This window comes from Neofelis nebulosa, chromosome 15 (assembly GCF_028018385.1).
Source record: "Neofelis nebulosa isolate mNeoNeb1 chromosome 15, mNeoNeb1.pri, whole genome shotgun sequence".
NCBI lineage: Eukaryota > Metazoa > Chordata > Mammalia > Carnivora > Felidae > Neofelis > Neofelis nebulosa.
Window position 1 is genome coordinate 20,830,144 of NC_080796.1, and position 19,470 is coordinate 20,849,613.

General features: G+C 39.8%; 1 protein-coding gene across 10 annotated transcripts in view; it reads left to right on the forward strand.

Moving 5' to 3' along the window:
- DNM3 (dynamin 3) overlaps positions 1-19,470 on the forward strand; it is a 575,498-nt gene that overhangs the window by 210,704 nt on the left and 345,324 nt on the right. For all 10 annotated transcript variants that reach the window (XM_058702389.1, XM_058702383.1, XM_058702380.1 and 7 more), the window contains exons 7-10: positions 2,975-3,117; positions 6,189-6,324; positions 8,616-8,683; positions 11,936-12,074. In XM_058702389.1, coding sequence (XP_058558372.1) covers positions 2,975-3,117; positions 6,189-6,324; positions 8,616-8,683; positions 11,936-12,074 — 486 coding nt within the window. The remainder of the gene's footprint in view (positions 1-2,974; positions 3,118-6,188; positions 6,325-8,615; positions 8,684-11,935; positions 12,075-19,470) is intronic.

Sequence of the window (19,470 nt, forward strand, 5' to 3'; positions counted from 1 at the left end):
TAGTTTGTCATGCAAAAACCCTAATAGTCCACAAATATATTTAGTATTGGTAAAACTCTCTTTAGATTATTACTGTCATGCCTGGATTTGTCTATGAAAAGCACAAATAAACTGAAAAAAATCTTAGAGAAAAATCATTAGGATGATTAGGAAGATAAGGTTGGAAATAAATTAGGTTGTGAATACTAGAAAAATAGAAAGAATATGATTGGCCATTTTGTTTTACAAATGTTCCCTAAATTATGACATAATTGGATTCTGGATGACTGAAAACTGAATGAATTTTGTACTGAAGATCTCTCATTTCTTGGATAATCACCTTCTTTTTTACTGCTTCAGGGATCTTCAAACTGTTTGAAAATAGGATACTTTTATGGCTGATTCACTGTGTGCACCAGTACCTTGGGCCCTGGGGAACAGTTTCTATGGTGAAAAACTGGAACAGAACATGACACTTTTGAAGAATTGAATGTCATTATGGCTGGAGGGCAGAGAATGAGGGAGTGAGTTATAAGAGATGAATTTGGAGAAGTAGGCAGAGGCTGGATCCTGTAATGTTTGTAGGCAAGTTAAAGATTTTTGTTCTTATCCTAAGAGCAGTAGGGAGTCATTTAAGACATCTGAATAGGCAAATTACACAGTTGTATTTGTGGATTAACAATGATCATGGAAGTTGCAGGTAGGAAGATCAAGACTAGACATGAGAAGTTAGGAGTCAAAATGAGAAATGATAGTAGCTTGGTCTTGGTTAGGGCCAGTGAAGATGAAAAAAGCAGAACTGAGAAATGTTTAGGAAAATCAAGAACTTGGTGGTAGATTAGCTTTGGTGAGTGATAGAGAGATGAAGTCAAAGATAACCTCCAAGTTCCCAGGTTGTTATGATGTCTCCAAGATGGAGAGCTCTGAAAGGAAGATTACGTGCTTGATTTCAGACATGCTGGGGTTGAGGTGTCATTGACACATCTAAGAGAAGTAAAGTCCATGGTCTAATACATATGCCTATAGCAAAAATAAAAAGTCTGGTCTGTAGATAACACCTTGGTAGTCACAGGTGTTTGGATATTTATTAAAGCTATGGGTGGAATAAGATTCCTTTAGGAAAGAACAGAGTGTGAACAAAGAAGATTAGGAATCAGATTTGAGGAATGTTGGTATTTACAGGTCTGGTGGAGGGAGATGACTTGGCAACGGAGATGGAGAAGGTACATCCATAAATGTTAGGATCTAGGGCCACAAAAGCCAAGGAAGGAAGTTTTTTAGGAATCTAAGAGTGGTCCACAGTGTTGCTTTGCTGTTGAGATATCTAAGAAGCAAAAAGTGGAAACCATGTGTTTTTATCATTTACCACTCACATGGCAGACAGGTGGCTACTGGTTTCTCATGGTTACTGTTACTCTTAGACTTGGGGGTTTGTGATGTTGCTACTGGGAATGCAGTCCTCTACATTCTGCTTCAGAGCTATAACAATAGCATATGCTGGGTAATAACATACATCATACTGTGCACAAAGGTATAATATAGTTACGAACTATCAACAATTAAATAAGTATAGTAACCTCAGATAAACATAACAAATGATTAAGATGGTTTCTTCAGTCAGTCTGGGAATATTTATTCCCCTTACTTTTTTTAATGTTGTTTTTTTTTTTTTTTTGAGAGAAAAAGAGAGAGAGGCAAGGCAGAAAGAGAGGGAGACAGAGGGGCCAAAGCAGGCTCCTCGCAGAGAGCCCAAAGTGGGGCTCAAACTCACAAAATGTGAAATCATAACCTGAGCCAAAATTGGACACCCAACTGACTGAGCCACCCAGGCTCCCCAATTCCTCTTACTTTTAATTTATTAGTCTTTTTCCTGCATTTCTGTGAAGTTTACATTCTCTTTTTCTTTTAATTCCAAGTTTATTAACTGATTCAAGAAGATTATCTTTTTTTCTTTTCTTTTAATTCAGAGTTTTGCTTAACTGCATTGTAATAGAAAGAACATGAGGCAGAGAGCTAGCCAATCTGGGTTTATACCCCACATTTTTTTTTTTTTGAGAGAGAGAGAGTGAGCGAACGTGGGTGCACATGAGTGGGGGAAGGGGAGAGGAAAAGGAAGAGAGAATCTTAAGCAGGCCCCACACCCAGCACAGAGCCCCATGTGGGGCTTAATCTCACGACCATGAGATAATGACCTGGGCCAAAATCTAAGAGTTAGATGCTTAACCGACTTAACCACCCAGGTGCCCTTTTTTCTTAATTAATTTTCTTTTTTCCTAATTAAGCTTTTTTCTTAGTTAATCATGTACTCATAGACAATCTCTCAGAGAATTTTTCACCCTGCTGAGCTGGAGGTGCCAGCAGATGACCTTCAGCGGCGAAACCAAGTGGATGGTTAGGTAGAGATAGCAGCAGCAGCAGCAACAGAGAGAGCTTTCCTTTGCTAGTCATGGAGCTTTAATATGCAAACCGCTAAAGGCAGAAGCCCCTGAACACCCACCACTGCACTGGCACTAGAGGCAGGGCAAGAGGAAACACTGTCTGAGCTGCAGAGTTTAGAAGTTAACAACTGACAGGTACCTATGAGTTCCATCAGTATGGTCCTGAAAACATCCAGCAGCACCTAGAAGTCTCCAATTCCTTCATTTCTAACTAAATTCTAACTTAAGGTTCCATCTGATATATTGATTCATGCAAAAATGTTATTAGGCAGCCTCATTATTAACATTGTGTGCATTTTAACAAGGGTGTTTCCAGGCATAAAGAGGTAGCCCAAGTGAGTGACTCCAACTGAAGGCATTTTGAGCATGTCCTTGAGGCCATGGAGGAGAGAACTGGAGCTTCTTCTCATTATTTACCTACAGAGTTAGTCTCAAGTGTATATACGTAATTGATTTCTAAGTTTTGAATGATTAGGGAAACAGTAAAGGTCAATTTTTATCTCATGAGTTAATCTTTAATATGTTATATCTGTACAATTTTGTTTTGTTTTATTTAGCAACTTACCAACCACATTCGAGATACCCTGCCGAACTTCAGGAACAAACTACAGGGACAGTTGCTCTCCATTGAACATGAAGTGGAAGCCCATAAAAACTTCAAGCCTGAAGACCCCACCAGGAAGACCAAAGCGTTGTTGCAGTGAGTCACCTTTCCCTTCCCTTGTTCAGCATTTGAAACTAATTTCTTCAGTTTGCTCTTGCCTCAGTCTGTTTGTCATGCTATTTTCTAGGTGTAACAGAAGAAGCAAGTATATGACACTTGGTGCATGTTAGACAATGGGCCTTAGGTTTTTATGTGGTCTTGAAGAATAATTGTGGATCTTCCTCTCTTACTATAAATTTACCAATTATTCATCCCCATGTCCAATTTCATTGTACTTTTATAACTGGATTCCAAAAATGAGTAAAACCAATAATGATAACTCAGCAGCATTTTTCCTCTTAGTCTTTAGAAGTGGACAAAGGTCTTGTTGAAAATGTCATTTGTATTGTACAACTGTTTCTATTGATGTCACTCGTACTTATTATCTTTTTATTATTTTAGTCATTTCACGTGATTTATCCGTGTGCATTTTTCAGTGGAATGAGAACTAAGGCTTTAATAATAAAGTATGGACAATAAGGGCACATTTAGATTTCTTTTTCCTTTTCGGTTATGATTTTAATGTAGCTGTTTAAAAATACAAATGTGAAAACTGCCAAGTATCTTTTTACTCCTTCATGATCTTTCCATCTTACCCTTGGATTACTAGGTTTATCCCTGAGAGGTCTCAGGTGGTGCAGCAGAGTTGTGAGAGAATTGTCAGCTCCTGTGCCTTTTATCTTTATTCTCTTTTTTGGCCCTTCCTAGCCTCACCTGCCTTTTTATTCCTGTGCTGCAACTTAGGTCAGGTTCCTCTCGACCAGAAGACTTCCTGCCCAGCTGACATTCTAGAACATCCTAAGTCCATTTACAAAGATAATGCTTGCCACCTCTTATGGCCCCCTTCTTCCTGTGCAGGCTTGATCAAGATACACCCCCCCCTTCATTTGATGTTTAAAATTCATGACATAATTCCTGTCTTTGTAGAGATATTTCTAAATGCTCAAATTATTTAAGTAAAATTTTAATGCAACATTCTATGTTTCCCTATTTAAAAATATTATAGGATCATACAGAGGAAAGAGTGGATTCAACTCTTTCCTAGTTGTTTTTTTTTTTTTTTTTTTTTTTTTATTCCTGGCTTTGGTTAAGCTCCTATAAAAACTCTTCAAGTTACAGAGAAAAGAAAGCTATTTCTGTGTAAGCCATAGGTCATTATCTTAACATCCACCTGAAACTATTCTCCTTACAAATGCTGGTCTTGCCTCTGACTCCATTGGACTCAGATTACAGACTTTTCTACATCTAGATTCTTCCCTTGTAGGGAGCTAATCAGTTCCTTCCTCTCTCCCTTTCTCCTTTCATTCTCCCCTTTCTGCCTACCTCTCTTCTTGCTTTCCTCTCATCTCTTTGTGTTTCACTTGGTGTCTGATTCTCTGATACCTACTGGAAAGACTTTTGCCCTCAAGAAGAGGCCACAATAGAAAAAGGGAAACAGATCTATAAGCAACTAACTGTGTTAAAATCTGATAAATGCCATGTTTCTGGTAAGTATAAAATGTTAAGGGAGCCCAGATGAGGAAGCAGTTACAGGTGAGGAAGGTTGTGAGTTCACAGAGAACAAGATACTTTAATGAGACACTGATGTATGGGAAGAGTTTGTCAGGTGGAAGAGGAGGACCAGAGAACAGTGTGAACTCCGGTATGGTTTGTTTTAGTGGGCCAAGGGGCTGGAGTGTAGGGTATGAGGAAAGGAGTGGCCAGAGGTAAATTTTCTAAAATTTCCCAAGGTTTCAGTGCATGTGTCATGTCTATACCTTCTCAGGTGGTTAAAAATTAGCTTAACATTGGCAATGTTGGCATGGTGTAAACATAGCTACATCAAATTACATTCTGAATTTTTTGGCCTGAATAATTTGCAATTTTAATTTATCCAGGATTTCGTTAAAAGAGAATAAAAAGTACGAGTTTTAGATGGTTTGAATTTTTTCCTATGAAATTTTAAATTTGGAAGTAGTACTAGTATATCAAAATTAGTTTCTAAATTTAGTAATCACAAATATAAGTGGTTATTTTCTCCCTATATTTCTTTGTTTTTTACCAACCACCTTAATTCATTCCTTCATTGAAGTTATTGAGTACCTCTCATATATTGAGAAGGGAGAGATAAATGCATGGTCCTTGCCCTTAGGAGAGAGACTGATAAGTGAACAGTGGTGATGTTCTCTGCTAAGCACTATGCTGAAAATAAGCTGAAGAAACAGAGGAGAGGCCCTTCGTCTGATGGCAGTGAGGAGGGGTGGTGGATAGGGTCATGGAAGTTTTCCTAAACAATGATGCTTGACCTGAGTCTTGAGGGACAGAAAAACAAGCCAGGCAAGGAAGCAAGTGGCAGAGAAAATGGTATTCTGAGCCGAAAGGAAAACAGGTGTAGAAGCACAGAGACGTGGTGCATGTAGGCAGCTGCCAATTGCTTCTTTATGATTGGCTTAGAGGTGAATGCGGACTAGTAGTGAGAGATGGAGCTCCAGGGTCAGACCACGGAGAATCTTGGGTGATGACTTCAGAAATTCTACTTTTATTACTAAAATGTGGGGAATCATTGAAAAACAAGGCTAGAGCTAGTTGTGGAGGGGATGGTGGTCACAAATTTGCATTGTTCTGGCTTCGAGAGGTCTGTGATCCTGGGGGCGGGGAAGAGAGCAGCTCACAGAGTAATGAAGGGGCTCAGCTGGAGCAGTTAGGACATTAGGTGAGTGTGATTCATTTTGATTCTTCTGTGCAAAGTTTTATTGTTTAACTTAAATTCTTATTTTAAGTATTTTTAAGTATTTTAAGTATACTTATTTTAAGTATTTTTAAATACCATTTTATGATTTCAGCTAATTGGACAGAATGCATCTAATGACATAGATATTTAAGATATATATTTTAATTATACACCTAAAATAAATTTTGATAGCATGTATTTCATATAGTTACATTTTTGAGTGCAGGGATCATTCTGCCAGTAGGTGCCACTAAGAACACTAGGAAAAGGACTCTAAGGGATAACCACAGCAAATTGGAATGAGAAATGCAAAGCCTTATAACTTTAACTTGAATTTATTTCTCTTTTACAATTATAGGATGGTTCAGCAATTTGCTGTGGACTTCGAGAAGAGAATTGAAGGGTCAGGGGATCAAGTAGATACGCTGGAGCTCTCAGGAGGGGCCAAAATTAACCGTATTTTCCATGAACGCTTTCCTTTTGAGATAGTAAAGGTTTGTACCAAATATTATTTTTTTTCCCTTTCACTTCATTTCGTTTCCATGTTCTATTCTATATAACTATTCGTAAAATGTTATGTGAGTGATATGGGACTAAGAGAGCTTTTTTGAACAAAAATCTCCATACTCAGGTGATGAAATTTAGGAGAGAAGTATTTTCTTACTGATGGTTCTGATTGTATTTAATGGAATCTAGCAACATTTCAACTTATTTCAACAAGTACTAATTGAGTTCCTATGATATTTGTTTGTTGTCTAATTTAAAAATATTTCTTGAGCACCTATTCTGTGCCAAAATTTTCAGTGCCAGTGATCAAGACAGAGGCACTGTCTAGTGGGGAGTGGCAGAAAATTTTTACAGATAGGCAAGGTAAGAAAACATCAAGTGTTATTATGTAACATAATGTTAGAGAGAAGGGTTGGGTGAGCCACTTTTGATGGGATGTTTCAGGCAAGGTCTCTCTGAGTAGGGGACACTGAAAGCATGATCAGAATGGCATGAAGAGGTCAGCTGTAAGGATCTCGGGGAAGAGGGTCATTCAAGGCAAGCAGCCGAGGGTGAGGCCCTAAAGCAAGCTTCTGTACAGTGGGTAAGGGATAGATGAAGCTCGGGCAGAGCTGAGGAAGGGGAGCGGGTATGCCACGGATTCAGAGGAAGGAAGCTCCCAGTTTATGTAGGGCCTTCCAGGTTGCAGTGAGGCATTTACATTTAACAGTGAGAAATTAGGGGAGAGTTTTAAGAAAAGGTGTGACCCTATTTGGTTGATGGTTTTGAAAGGAATGCTTTGCAGGCTGGATTGTAAAGGGGCAGGAGTTGATTCAGGGAGACAAGGTAAGTTCACCAGTACGGCCAGAGCGAGAGGAATCCACTTTCTGTGGGGCCTAACGTTTATACAGTTTTTTTTGGGGGGGATGTTGAAGAAGAAGAATACAAAATTATAAATACACAGGCACAGGGTCTTGGAAGGTGCTTATGCAAGAGACAAGCCCTGAAACTTAATCTTCTTAGCTTCATAGTCAAAATGCTCCAGAAGAGAGGATAGAGAGAAGTGGATGGATTTGTGATTTTGGTGGTAGGGTCAGTAGGGCTTGGATTGATATGGGGGATGCAAGAAAGAGAAGATTCAGGATGACCCCTAAGGTTTTGGCTTGCACAACAGCAAATGTTAGTGCCCATCTGATGAGGGAAACTGAATAAAAGCTGAGTTTGTGTAGAGGTATGAACCAAGAATTTTATTTTGGATATGTTTAGTTTGGATTGCCCAATAGGCAGCTGGATAGTTTTAGAGACTATGCTCCTTGCTTCACATACAGAAGAGGGTGCTTATATCTTGGTGTGGGAGGGAAATGGGTAAATAGTTTCGTTAAAATGTGCTAAGTAAAGTGATAAACTTCAGTACAAGGTGCTATGGAAACACAGCCTACGGACCTGAATCCCTGCGTGAGTGCATGACGGAGCCTGGCTTCTGAGCTGAGTTTAGGAGGATGAGCAACTAGTGAAGCAGGAGAAGGTTCGGGGCTGGAATTGTTCCAGACAGAAGGGAGGAACGGTAAAGGCTGAGCTGTGGGCCACCGGGTGTGGGTAGGGAGCTAAAGCAATTGATCGTTCTGTGGTATAAAGTGTGAGGGGGGAAATGGATAGACAGGCTGGAGAAGCTAAATCTGAGAAGTAAAAGGCTGAAGCAAATGTGCTCTGATATCCCTTTTAGGGCTAAGCTCCATGACACTTTGATCCTAATTCCAAGTAAATTTAAAGTACCTAAAGCTTCTGGGAAATTTTATGCAGCAATCTGTCCTGCATTGGATTGGTAAAATATTATTAATTTCCTCTTGTAAAGAGGCCTTGAATGCAGGTGGTTAAAATGGCCAGGGAGAAAAGACAGCCATTGTTAATCTCAGCACAGCTGGACTGCTGTTGCATGTCAGGTGACACTTATTTATGCATTTGTCTGTGAATACATTTACTACATTCAGCAAAAGAATGAAGTATTGTATATTTCAAATGAATGGCCAGATTTATGTGCAGAAGGCATCTTTTATGCATAGTACTCCTATCTATAAGAGAGTTAAAATCCACTGCACTAAAACTCTCAGAAATCTCCAATGTTCTACGTTGCCTTGAACTTTATATAAACAGATGTTTTGACCATCTGGGTTTAGGTTAGGAAAGACATAGTATCCATTTATTAATAACTAAGTCAAGTTATCCTCATATTTTAATATTCAACAATATTATTATTCAAAGGAATTAAGTGTTTTAACTGTGGCTCATTTTGCTTCTGCAGATGGAGTTCAATGAGAAAGAATTACGAAGAGAAATAAGCTATGCAATCAAAAACATACATGGTATCAGGCAAGTAATTCACATTTCCCTTGTCTTCAGTTCAAGCTACTAAGAGAAAATTAATGTTTATAAATGGCTAGCGAAGTAGGCTTTTCATCATCTGAGCAGAGTAGAATACAGAGGTGGGAGTAAGAAATAAGACACTCTAGTTTGAGTTTCGTGCTAATTTCCTGTATTGTCATACTCACAAAAGAAGACTTTTTAGTTAAAAAAGCAGAAACGCTTTCTGCACTCACAGCACTGTGCTCTGCACAGGGATTTTACCGAGCAAGATCTTGTTCTCCAGAGCCTGGCATGTTGGGGAAGGAGTCCTGACATGCTCAGAAGTAATCGTTAGGTACACAGAAACAGGACAGATACATTTCGGCTGGAGCTGTAGAGTAAGATTGGGAAAGATTAATGAAGAGTGGTGACTTTTGAGTGGAACCTTGCCTGTTTAGAGAACAAGAATGATTTCAACAGGCAACAGTGTGCTGTGTGTTTACACGTGAGTGTGTGTAAAACCTGAGAGTATGGAGGTTGTCGAGGCAGGAGGATTAAAGAAAGTACTGAAAGTGGGAGGAGTATTGTGAACAGAGGCATAGAGGTGGTAAAGCGCAGTGTGGAGTTATGGAGCAGAGGGCCTGCGTTTTGACTGGAGTCAGGGATGTAGACAGGAGCATGGTGGGATCTGAGGCTGGGAGTAGAGCTTGTACCTTGTGTGGAAGTTTCCCTCGTATGCAACGGGATTATTCTCATTTAGTTTCTTTAAAGAAACTCAAAACACACCTTTCTTGAGTTTATGTACAGAAGGCTAAACAAAATTTAATGGCACATATAGTAAGTGTCCTGAATTTAAGGTATTGAACTTAGGACGCCTACTTCATAGATTATCTCCTGTGAAGCAGGTGTCCCCTGTCTATTGGCAGCTGTATCTCAGCTTCTGCCACAGGGCTGAGTTGAGACTATTTTGGGAACAGAGCCTGAGAGGTCAAAGCTTGACGCTGAGTGTACATGTAAAAGGAGTTATGACATTTGAATTATTTATCATTTTAAAATTCAGACATCTGCTCTAAAAGTTGCAAATAGGATAGGTAAATATGCATTCACAAAGTAAAAGGGAGAAAACATTCTATAACCAAATCCAGTATTTTTCTGTTACTATCAACAGGATTTCTAAGTTCCCTATTAACTCTATTCTGTCTCCCTCAAATCTAGAATGCATTTGGTATAGAAACTATGTCTTACTCTTGAGCTGGGCAGAGCTGGTATCCGAAAATGTCAATCTGCTAGGTGCAGTGAAACCAAATCACATGTTTTGGGTCATGAAGTATCTTTATACTTACTTTACTGTAAAAGCAAGACATAGGACTTTTACTTGGCTTTTAAAACTCCTTACCAGGGGCGCCTGGGTGGCTCGGTTGGTTAAGTGTCCAGCTCTTGATTTCGGCTCAGGTCATCCATGATCTCATGGTAGTGAGACTGAGCCCTATGTTGGGCTCTGCGCTTTCAGCGTGGAGCCCACTTGGGACAGTGTCTGTCTGTCTGTCTGTCTGTCTGTCTCTCTCTTCCCCTCCCCTGTGTGCACGCATGTGCTCTGTCTCTCTCAAAATAAATAAAACAAAACGAAAACCCCCAAACTCCTTACCACATACATTTCTGTTGAATGTAACTGCAAAAGCTCAGTAATTCCGTTTTGAAAATTTCTGATTTATTTACATACCAAAAGGAGAGATTGTTATTATTCTGGAGTTAATTTGCCTATAGGATGATAAGAAGTACACAGTGTCCTGAGAATAAGACACACTGATGGCATGATTATTTAGCCTCTTAAATACACTTCATTTGACAAGTTTTGTTTCCAGTTGATTCTGTTAGACATTTGAATAGAAGCCATCTTTGTCCACTGCAGACCTGTGGGTCCTTCTTTGTTCTGCAAGCGCCGTGTGCCGATGGCGAGCAAGGGAAGAAGACAGCCCTTGTGGGGCAAACAAAGATAAATGCATTAATGCCCTGCCTACCCGTGTGGTAATGGGACTGTGTGTGCTCAGACCACTGCAGTGCCAAATGGGATGCTGGGGTTCAGAGAAGGAAGGCCTTGTCAGTGGAAGGACTGGAGAAGGCGAGCTGTAGGAAGTGGTTGCTTTTGATCTGGGCTTTGAAGCACAGGTGGGATTCGGGACAGGCTGAAATTGTGGGGAGGGTGAAATGAACATCACGGACGAAGGCAAAGACAGGAAACGTTGGTATGATTATGTTTGTGGAAAGGCAAATGGTTGGGTTTGGCTGGAACCTAGGGTGCATGAAAGGGTGGAGGCAAATAACTGCAATGGAAAATCAGGGTCAGACGGGGGAAATGTTTAATATTAGACCAAACGGTGTGGATTTTATTCTATGTCCAACGTGGAGAGATTTCAAATTATTGTATAGTATGATCACTACAGTTAGAAATAGAGGCAAACATAGGGTGCTAAGTAAATGGTTAGGAGGGGCAGTATAAAGCTGCTGTAAGGGGAAGTGTTAAATTTCCCAAAAGAGGTACCACAGAACTGAGTGGTCAAGGAGGAGAAGTTAAAGAAGAAGTGAGACGAGCATGAGAAAAGCATTGTTAGGACACCAATTTGAATTAATTCCAGCTAAGTGAAAAGATACTTGCTATTTTGGTTATTGTTTGTTATTTTTGTAAATTCATGATTTAGGCATTCTGTGTCCCAAAGTTAGTTCCACTTAACTGTCTTCCTTTTCCTCTAGCACCCCGGGACCTCAGACTGGGAACCACTGAGCTCACTATAATACAGCTCTCCTAGGAAGAATAGATTGCATAGTCAGGAACGCTACCACTTCAGCGTTCACAAAGTGAGGATTATTTTCTGCTCTCTGAAGGGCAAGAGAGGGTTGCTTTTGGAATACTTTAGGAATAGAAATGTAAATTTAGGACCATTTTGATTGTAGCAGTGCTTTTTATTTTTGTGAAACTGTGAGATGAGACAAATTACAGTCAAGTGTTAGTTAGAAGTCGTATTATTAGAGTCCATGAAAACATTTTGGAAACTGTTTTTAGGTAATGCTAGTCATCTATAGATTGGGATTTATTAAGGAATTGTAGTATTGAACATGTTATTACAAATGATACTGTCTATAGAATAAATCACTATGTAACTTTCAAGCTTGGACATTACATGCTTGCTTTAGGTGGCATGCCAATTGAAACCTTTTTCAAAAAAGTACTGGATATTACTCAATTTAAAAAATCTAATGTGCTGCTTTATTCCTTACATTCAGGACGGGGTTGTTTACTCCAGACATGGCATTTGAAGCAATAGTCAAAAAACAAATTGTAAAGCTTAAAGGACCATCCTTGAAGAGTGTAGATCTGGTAATACAAGAATTAATCAATACCGTCAAGAAGTGTACCAAAAAAGTAAGTTTGAATTATTTAACTTTCCAACAAGTAACTATTTGGTTTACCCATCTTTCCTATCCTGCTACGTGCCTCTCTTTTCCTGACCCTCACTTCGTTGTGTTTGTCCAAGAGGAAGGAATGTGAAAAGTACTGAGTGGGAATTGCTTTCATGATTGATTGGCAGAGATATTGTCTTCTATCACCCATGTCCGATAGGGTTGCCGAAGCCAGGAAGAGTATATTTAAGTCAGCTATTTTTTTCCTCGTTGTCTTAAACAGGTAAACATCACTTTAGAATAATTAGGTGAATGCTCTAATTTTTCTTACCGTGTGTAGATGGGGATAATGCCAGGGAAGGGAATTATTGACATTGTGTATATCAATGAAAAAATTCTTCTAAATTGTAAATGAATACCACTTGAACCTGGACATTCTGGGAAGCAGCAATGTGGCATAGTAGTTAAGACCTTAGGCTCTGAGGTCCAGGTGCCTAGATTCAGATCCTGGCTCTGCTATTTACTTTCTATGTGACCTTGAGTATCATACTTAATCCCTTATAGTCTTGTTAATTTATTTGTGAAATGAGGGTGATGATAATAATACTACCACCTCCGTGAGAATTAAACAAGATGATGCCTCAAACCCATGGGGCACTTTGCACATTGATTAACCATAGCAAGTGCTCAGTAAATGGTGGCTAATCTATAAATGGCCATTTTAGTAGCATCCAATATTCTCTACCTTGTGATATTTATTGAATCTATGATGTAGAATGGTGAGGGAGACACTCTTCGCCAGGGGACTCCTCACTGAGGAACGTGGAGGAATTGTGCTGGATTCCATCCATTCCATGAGAGCATGAAAGGGGTACCTTGTGTTAGAAAATGTAAGGGAGTTAGAGATGATGATTAGGGTAGGGCAGGCCTGGCCCCGTGGCAGTTAACACTGGTACTTATGATAATTTCTTCAAAGTATAGAGAGTTCCCTTCCCTTTCTGTATGGTTACTATGAGTACCCTCCCTGAACAACCAGTGGGAAGAGAGAGGGGATGAGAGGGACAGAGACCGTAGATGAATATGAATTTGGTTTCTAGTTACCTGACAAAAATTCGGATGAAGAAAGATGTAAGTAGGGAAAGAGGAGGACCAGCTGAATCCCTGGATGCCAATGCTAGAAGAAAAGGAGAAAAGGGGGGAGTAGCTTGGGGCCCAGAAGTGGCTCTGAGATTTAGACTTTTTCTCTAGACCTCTTGCTATTCTTCCACATTGTTCCTTAATATCCTACTTCCTTTTCTCCAAAACGGGGAAAGCCATAGGACTTAAGGGACTGAGGAAAGGGAAGAGGACGTACGTGGAGAAGAAAAAAAGCCAAACTTTATACCAGCTCTCCATTTGAAAACTGGAAGCCCATTGGAAGCCCATTGATAATACTACGCATTCCTCTTGTCCTTGTCTATACTTCAACATGCAGTCAGTCTTGCCACCTGTGTAGTTAAAGCTCTCCTGATTGGCCGCCTCATAAGTGACACTGAATTAACTGATGCTGCCTTCTCTATCAACCACATGATTGCCACTCTCAGCCCAAAACCCCTCTTTAGATTGCCCATGATCTCCTGTTCCCACCAGTAAAACTGTCTTCTTTCCAAGGATCCACTGTGTTGTGTCTGACCTCAAGCCTGTTTAGCCAGTTACACTTCTCATTTTAATCATGTAATTTAAATGAAGAGTAAATGAATTGATCAAATACAGAAAAGACTTTGAGTTTTGTTCCTATAAACACAACTTTGGAAAGGCTTGATAAACGCTAGCTATAAAAGCTTTGCTGTTGGCTAGGTGTAGGCAGGACAATGCTGAAAGAAGGTGGGGGAGTTATAAAAATCTAGATGGGCTCTGCGTCCAGATTATTTCACAAGTGTCTTCAGGTTCTCCTGCTACTTTAAAGAAAGCCAAACTGGAAATCATAGATGAGGGATGTGGTTTATGTAAGACAGAAGATGCATAACTCCAATCAGCAGATCCATATGCAGAGAATAGGCCTTGGCCTTACATCAGAAGATTGCCACATGTGTGTACATTTATGTTTTAAGTTATATAGAGTGTTTATGGGATGTATGAATCTTTTTTTTTTTTTTTTTATCGTTTTCCATTGTATCCAACTTGCAGGAAAGCCAACAGTCAGTCTCGATGGCATGGGAAGAGACAGCTTGTTCCTGGACACTTTTTGGCTTCTATTCTTTGCTCTCTATCCTTTGAACCTCTCTTTCCATTATGCTCTCTGGATCAGTGGTAGTTGTATATCTGTACTGTCTTCGTAAACCATTGTATGTTTTGTCTTAACTAAAACCTTGTTTTCTCCTGGAGATTATTGCTTACCCTGCAGCTCTTTTCAGTGAAGGATATTTACTGGCTCAAACCCAAAGAATCTAAGTACCTGGATCCAGGTTGACATCTGCCTACTTCTCCTTTTGTGGCTTCCAAACATCATGCCTTCAACTTCCTATAAAAGTCTTCAGTTAAGGCCCCAGTGGTACAAGCTCTGCATTTCCCTTCTATTCACCATCACCATCACATCCTGGTCACTCCTTTGCATTTGTCAAGATATTTAGGACATTCCTTACATTTTTCTTCTTCATCCTAAATTCACCTTCAACTTGGATGATATCAGTAGAGATCCATGTAGAGATCATGTCCAACACCCAGCAGCTACTTTGAGATCTTTGACTCCAGTGGCTCTCTATTCATTCCGTACTAGCATCATACTTCCATGACCTCTTCTGGTCCTTGTCATCATTGACAAATGTTTTACCAGGCGATCCTTCAGAAATTTAAGACTCTAAATCTAGGGTTTTCCCTTCCCAACCTCTCTAGGTTTTAAGTCAGTTAGAAAATTAGTAGAAGAGCTTAGATGAGGATTGAAATTTAGTATCCGCTTTGCTGCTGATAAACCTAGATCAGAAAATGTGTCTGGGACTTGCTGCTGAAATGGGAGCCTCTTGTTACTTCCTCTTCCAATAGTAAACCGTAAAGCCTGCAGTGTTGGAGAGAGTTAGATATGCACCGATGAGCAATACAGAGTATTTTGGCTTGCCTTACATCTGTAGGAATGTAAACCAGTAAAAGTCAGAGACCCACATGTGAGCAATGACATAGTGTACCCACCCTACCCAACAGAGAGCTGAGGACTGATGCATGACAGGTGCTCACCATCTTATCAATCAACACGTCTCCCCCCACCCCACCCCCTTTTTTTACTGTGAGCTGGAGAAAATAATAGAAGCTTCTTCCATAGGACTTCCCCAAGAGGGCAGAAGTTGGTGAAAGTTCCTACTTTATGAGTGAGGTATGAAGAGTACTATCGAGAAGGAAGTGAGGGGACAGTTCTTCTTTATACCTAATATTCTATCACAAGCTCCTACCTTTCCAGCTCGCTCTCTCTCTCCTTTGCTCTCCCTATAACCACTCTGCTCATCAACTTCATTCTTATTTTCAGTAATGATTTCACAGAGAAAATAGGGGCTATAAATGGGAACATTAATTTCCCAAACTCACTGGTATTCCCAACTCTGCCCTTCCTTGTCCCTGTCTCTCTTGAGGTGGATTCCCTGGCCAGGGCTGGGGTCCTGCCTGTACTCTCGCCCTCTTAAGGAACTTACTCTTGGTTCTTCTATTGCTTCCATTCTTAAATTCTTCCATTTCTTAAAATTTCTTGATTTCTTCTATTTCATGACTTTCTGCATCACATTAAAAACAATCTTTCAATAATCTTTTACTGTTAAAAGTAGTAACAACAATAACAAAGCCTATTTACTACCTTATTCCCCTTTTATTCATGTCCAACCTTCTTGGGGAAAAAAGTAGTCTATGCTTGCTATCTTTATTTTCTTATCTCTGGTTAATCCATAACCCTCTAAAATGTGGCTTCCATGCCACCACTCTATTGAGTAATTATGGCAAAGATCAACCAGAAGCCTGATTGCCAGATGTAACACATACTCATTCCTGGTGCTGTATTCTACCCTCTTTTTGAAGCTGACACCTCATTCTCATGAGTTCTCTTCATCTTTCTCATGATCCCTCCTCCATCTCCTTCAGGAGTTTATCCACTTTTCCTGCCTCTGAACACTAGAGTCACACAGAGCTTGCTCCTGGCTTTCTTCTCTTTGCACTGTCCTTTCTCCCTGCCAGATCATATCTCCCATAGCTCACCTACCACTTAAAATGTTGATCCTCAAATCTATAGCTTCAGCTCAAGCCTCTTTACTGAAACCATCTACTCCACAGTCTGCTGCCATTACACTCTTCTTACTTATGTCCCCGCAGATATTTTTTAAACTAAATTACTCCAGAGGACTCCTAACTGGTTTTTCCACCTCCATTCTGGGCGCCATCAAATTCATCCTCCCCACTGCTGTGAAAGTAGCCCTTCTAAAATACATCTGTTTTGCCCATTCCCTCAAAATTATGCAATGGCTCCTTATATCTTGGGAATAAAGTTCAAATCATTTATGGTTGTTTTTAGTTTCACATCTGATCTCTGAATCCTTCTTTAGCTCTATCCGTTGTCACTTTGTGCTTGCTTCTGCCATTCTAAGTGATTTGCACCATTTTCACAGGTTTTTCATGCCTTTACCATTTGCACATGTGACTCCCTTTGTTTTGAATGTCTCCTTTTCCTCTTGTCTTCATCTTCCATCCCCTCTTATTTTTTATGATCCAGCTCAATCATCATCATTTTCCCAAAAAACTTCTTGTACGGCCTCTGAATCCTCCCCTGATCTCCATCCTTGCTCCCTTTTCAGTGCTTCACTTGACACCCTATGTTTACTTTTATCAGAGCATTTATGATATGGGATTGTAGTTGTTTATAATTTATTTGTTTGGGTAAATAACCTAAATAACCTATAATCTCCTCCTGTTGATTCTAAACTCCTTTTAAAAAAGAGCTATGTCAGGGTGCCTGGGTGGCTCAGTTGGTTAGGTGTGCAACTCTTGGTTTCAGCTCAGGTCATGATCTCATGGTTCCTAAGTTGAAGCCCCATGTAGGACTCAACACCACTGATGTGGAGCCTGCTTGGGATAGTCATTCTCTCTCTCTCTCTCTCTCTCTCTCTCTCTCTCTCTCTCTCTCTCCCTCCCTCCCTCCCTCCCCCTCTCTCCCTCCCTCCTTCCCTCCCTCCCTTTCTCTCTGCGCCTCCCCTGCTCTCTCTCTCTCTCAAAATAAATAAATGTAAAAAAGTAATAATAAAAAAGAGCTATGTCTTATCTTCTTATTCTTGGTATCTAACATAATGACTAACCCTACAGAAGAGGCACTCTATAAATACTTTATAAATTAAGAATTGAGATATTCTAGGGGCACCTGGGTGGCTCAGTCAGTAAGCAAGTTGATTTTGGCTCAGGTCATGATCTCATGGTCGTGAGATCAAGCCCTTGCATCGGGCTCTGTGCTGACACTGTGGAGCCTGCTTGGGATTTTCTCTCTCTCTCTATCTGCCCCTCTCCCAATTGCACATGTGCACTCTGTCTCTCAAAACAAATAAATAAACTTACAAAAAATTTTAGATATTCTAAAGTTATCCTGATGCTAAAGAACTCTGTACTTTAAAAGAATATTTTAGTCATGACTTCTATTTTTATTTTTTTTAAGCTTTTTGTGTTTATTTATTTTTGAGAGAGAGAGAGAGAGCACGCACAAGCAGGGGAGGGACAAAGAGAGAGGGAGACACAGAATCCGAGGCAGCCTCCAGGCTCTGAGCTATCAGCACAGAACCTGACACGGGGTGCGAACCCACAAACCACGAGATCATGACCTGAGCTGAAGTCGGATGCCTAACCAACTGAGCCACCCAGGCCCCCCTAGTCATTCCTTTTAAAATGATAAAATTTGAGCAGGTCTTCTTTTCCTTATTTCTCATTTTGATGCTCTTGACTTTTGCCCTTGTTATGTCTACTTTCAAGTTCTTTTACAAGCAAAATAATCTTGATTAAAGTTGAGGATACCTGGGCTTTATTACTTGACCCCTTTGAATATGAGCCATAGATAATGTGATTATATTATTTATCATCCAACATAGGACTCTTTTGAGATTGAAAGGGGGAGCTATTAATACTTTCACTGGAATAGTAGGAGTAAAGCAAGACTTCCCCAGGCCATCTGAAAGCCATAGTTACTCTAGCTGTATTGTGAATGTATATATTCACATGTATTCTTAAAACAGTATTTTCATTTACAACGTTTCTCATGTTGAATGTCTTATGTGTAAAATACTTAATTTTTTTCTTAAGCCACATAAATAAACATCAGTGGAAAACATGGGATTTATGTGTGTTCAAGTAACAAAACACAAAGCTAGACTTCTAACCTGGGGAAATGCAGTCTTCTCGTGTATTTTCTCACTGTTGTCTCTGGGGCACTGGAGGACAAGACAAGAACATTAGAGCTTTATGAGTGTTTGGCTTCACTCCAGAGACATGTCAATTTCAGAATTTTTCTGGTGGGTATTAGCTCTCAGCTGCTTTTCTTTACCCCCAATTCTCCAGTGCACCATTGCAGGGTCCTGAGTTTCTTTCAGGAAGCACTGAGAGGAACATCTTGTTTTTTTAACCACAGTTTAACAACTGTGCCATTTATTGGCCTCTTGGGAAACCACATTCTTGGATTGCCATCATACCAATTAATTGATTTTTTTTTACCCTGTTCAGAAAAAGGAAAAAAAAAAGAAAAAAAAAAAAAGAAAAGCTTTGCAAGGAAATAGAAAAGATGCATTAGTTGGCTGTTAGAAATATAAGGAAAATTTTTTCATTAAAAAGTGCTATTAGAAGAAATGCTGAATTTTGTGGCATGTTAGGTGACTCAATATCTTGCTTTGAGTACACATAACTAATCAGGTGAATCTAAAGTCCTTAGCATGGCTTTCAAGGCCTACATGATCTTACTCCTTTTCACCTCTAAGCTCCTCCCACTTTCCCCTCCCTTGGTCCATTCCAGCTAGACTGGTCCCCTCGTTTCTTCAACATGTCAAGGGGATATGATGGCAGGGCCTTTGTACTTCTCATTCTCAGTGTTGGAAATGCTCTGCCTCAAGATACTTGTGCAGATCACCCCCTGGCTTCCTTTCAAGTCTCTCCTCAAATGCCATTTAATCAGTCTTTCTCAGATTTTCCTATCTACAGTTGTACATGCCTTCCTTCAAAACGGAGACATACACACACATACACGTAAGTCTTCATCTACTTACCAAACTTCATTTTTCTTTGTGGCACATATGACCACGTGAATTATACTATGTATATCTTTTGTTTTTCTTGTTGTTGGACAATAAAGGGACTTTGAGAATATAAGCTCCATGGGAGTAGGGATTTGGTTTATTCAGCACTCTATTCACAATCTTAAAACAGCCAGATTTTCAATAGTA